Source organism: Montipora capricornis, chromosome 1 (assembly GCF_036669925.1).
Source record: "Montipora capricornis isolate CH-2021 chromosome 1, ASM3666992v2, whole genome shotgun sequence".
In the NCBI taxonomy this organism is placed as follows: Eukaryota; Metazoa; Cnidaria; class Anthozoa; order Scleractinia; family Acroporidae; genus Montipora; species Montipora capricornis.
Window position 1 is genome coordinate 14,385,191 of NC_090883.1, and position 2,959 is coordinate 14,388,149.

Here is a 2,959-nt window from a genome sequence, read left to right on the forward strand (position 1 = left end):
CCATTGCTGGAACATAAAGAGTGTCGTTTCCATTAAGAGAATCATTTGTCAGTCTTAGAACAATTGTTTCCCTTTTATGGTAAGCATTACTCAGATTCTTTTTTTGATTATCTGACAGTCTTACGTTTATTTGATGAAGTTCAGTCATATAATATATGTTACATAATTCCAGTCACAAAACATATACAAATAAATATGTGTCATTCATGGGATTAAACTATAACCAATTCATTACCCACCTTGTCAATAACAACCGACTCGTCGTACAATACAACTGCATGGACATTGAAATCTGCTGCACTATTGGCACTTATTTTATACCTGAAAATCAACTGTTTAGGGTCTCTTGTTACTTTTTCTGTTTGATATGACAGATCGAAATAAATCAGTGGATATAAACTATTGTAATTAGCTAGATTCAACTGCGTTCCGGTGTTGTAATCATTTTTTCGCATTGCATAAGACATGAGATCATTGAATATTCTCACTTTGCTTTCACTGTCATATTCTGTTTCTGGGTAGAAAACACCATTGCCATATTCGAGTCTGCATGTTGTTAAATAACTGTTTGCGTTTGCTTCATTCAGTTTGAAGGTATCAAGTATATATGGATTTTGAGTTGCAACTCTGGTTTTAGCCCGTTGTAGATAAACAAAAATTGCTTTGACATTGTCAATGCTGGAAGAAATCTGAAAAAAACCACTGACTCTAGCAGGTGCTGACACTGCATATAGTTCACGCTGATATGTCCATTTGTGTTCTTTCATGAAAGAGCTTACAAATTTGTCGTACATACTGTCTTTTGGTGTTAATTTTGGAACCCATAGTAGAAATCTGTTAATCACTACTCTTCCGGCATCTGCTACTGCTGCCCTATTGATGAGTTCATTGTCGTTCTGGAGATTCAAATTGAATTGTAACTGCATAGGAACCAACATTTTATCCTGCAACTCTTCAAAAAAACTGTAACGATTGAGAGGTATGATCAAATTCACATCTTTTGCTCCTCCCGTTCCATCATCGTTGGTAGCTTGTGTAAGCACTCTTCTAGATTCATATCCTGAATTAGTATTGGCTGTCGTAGCATTTGTGTCTAAATACCAAAAACTGTTCTTAGCTACACTTCTCGAGTAATCATCAGAATATTCCAACAGATTCTTCACAAAAGTGACCTTATGTAGATTGTCAGTGTCATAAACAATTTTCCCAGCACTTTTAATCATCATATGTGCAATCAATGAATGAGATCCGTTTATCACCGTTATTCTATCGGCTGCTGCATAACCAGCTCCATCTGCTATTTTTTGTAACTGGAATTGAACCTCGAAATAAGCATTGTACCAATCATAGAAAGAACTCCGGTCGTTGATGGTGAATCTATAACCGTTCTTTTCTTGATGTTGATTATTTCCAGGGGCTCTAATTACATCATCAAGTTGGAAACGCACCAACTCATTTCTTTGCAATAATTCACTTGTTCTAAAAGCCATTTATACTATTGTATTATATAATTTTGCTGTCATGTTATTTATTTGAAAAATCTACGCCTTCTTCCAGATCCGGATATCAATCTATTTAGTATCATGTCAGCGCTTTCATCTTGCTGTTTCTGTTCAATGGGCAAGGATGGAACAATTGCTTTTTGTGTTGGTGTTGTGGCTCCTTTTCTCAAATTTGCTAATTTTTTCATTATTAGGTCTCCTGACTTTTCTGCCACCGTCTTGCCAATTTTATCACCTGCATGGGAAACCCCTGATTCTAATGCCTTCTTTGCTAATGGCTTAGCAAATTTCTTGAAAACAGACGATGCCACACTCTTCAATGGTTTAAAAATGTTGTCTAAGATAAGCCCAGACCCTTTATGTTGAAATACAAATTTACCAAGTTTTGGGTGGTAAAACCTCTTAAATTCATACGGTTTCATTATACTGTTACATTAGATACTTTTTAAAATCAGCGAAAAAGACGTATCTGCTCCATTCAGATCCACTAATCTTCTTTTTCCATCTGTTATCATGATTCTGATTGATGAAATTGTAGTTTTGTTCACAGGATTAAATGTAACTCTTTGTGGTTCGAGGGTGAAGGAGTAACTTGGTTTTAGTACACTGGTTGAGAATGAATAAATAATGTCTGTTTCTTCACCGTCAACTAAACTTTCGTTTACCAAATCGCAATGAATATTGAGTACGTCTGTGTCTTGACTGAGATTTGGCACTCTTGGTCCAATATGCGTTCCACTTGCTAATATCTTTTTGTCGAAACCGATCAGTTCATTAAAATTACTTGCTCTTAAATCAAGTTGGTAATTTGCAGCTAATGTAACCGTGACTCTGAATGTTGTTTCGTTGAATTCAAGAGTTATCGGATACGTATCACCAGTTTTCGTCACATTTTTAATATGTCTGTCAAAGTCCGTATAATTCCATACCCCAGCTGGAAAGGTAATGTCCTTAAAAGTTGAACCATTATCGGAGCTGTATTTGATTAATTGATTTTTGTACCCAGCATTGACATTGAACCAAGTGAATGACATGTTAATGACTCTGTTAAGACCGATAACGTATTGCTTATTATTGTCTAGAGTTACAGGTCTGGTGAAATTTGTTGTAAAATCTTCTGGTTTATTATCCCCTTTATTTTTCACACTGTAAGATGATAAAACTATCTCTCGTTCCATTATATAATGAAGTTACATTAAATTTGGAAATATTGTTTGTATAATTTACCATATTGTGATTTGTTAATTGTTGTCATTTTCAATAATGTGTCCAATATAGAAACACCCATATTTCGCATGTCAATGCTTGTATTGCCAGCCAATATCTCACCAATGATTAAATCCAATTTTTTTTATGAGTTCTTTCGGTTTGTTAAAAAATATCACATTGCCACCTTTTTGTTTTTTCCTACCAGAACCTTCCATTGTTTTCATTTTGTTTTGATAATGTTTTATGTA

The 2,959-nt window shown here is 34.7% G+C and overlaps 1 protein-coding gene across 1 annotated transcript; it reads right to left on the reverse strand.

Annotated features, from left to right (window-relative positions):
- Positions 1–212: 212 nt before the first annotated feature.
- LOC138058647 (uncharacterized) lies at positions 213–1,490 on the reverse strand. The gene has a single exon (XM_068904293.1). The coding sequence runs from the start codon at positions 1,488–1,490 to the stop codon at positions 213–215; it is 1,278 nt and encodes a 425-aa protein (XP_068760394.1).
- Between the last annotated feature and the right edge of the window lie 1,469 nt (positions 1,491–2,959).

Excerpts from the sequence above, each read along its gene's own strand:
- LOC138058647 (XM_068904293.1), bottom strand. The coding sequence starts at position 1,490 with ATGGCTTTTAGAACAAGTGAATTATTGCAAAGAAATGAGTTGGTGCGT.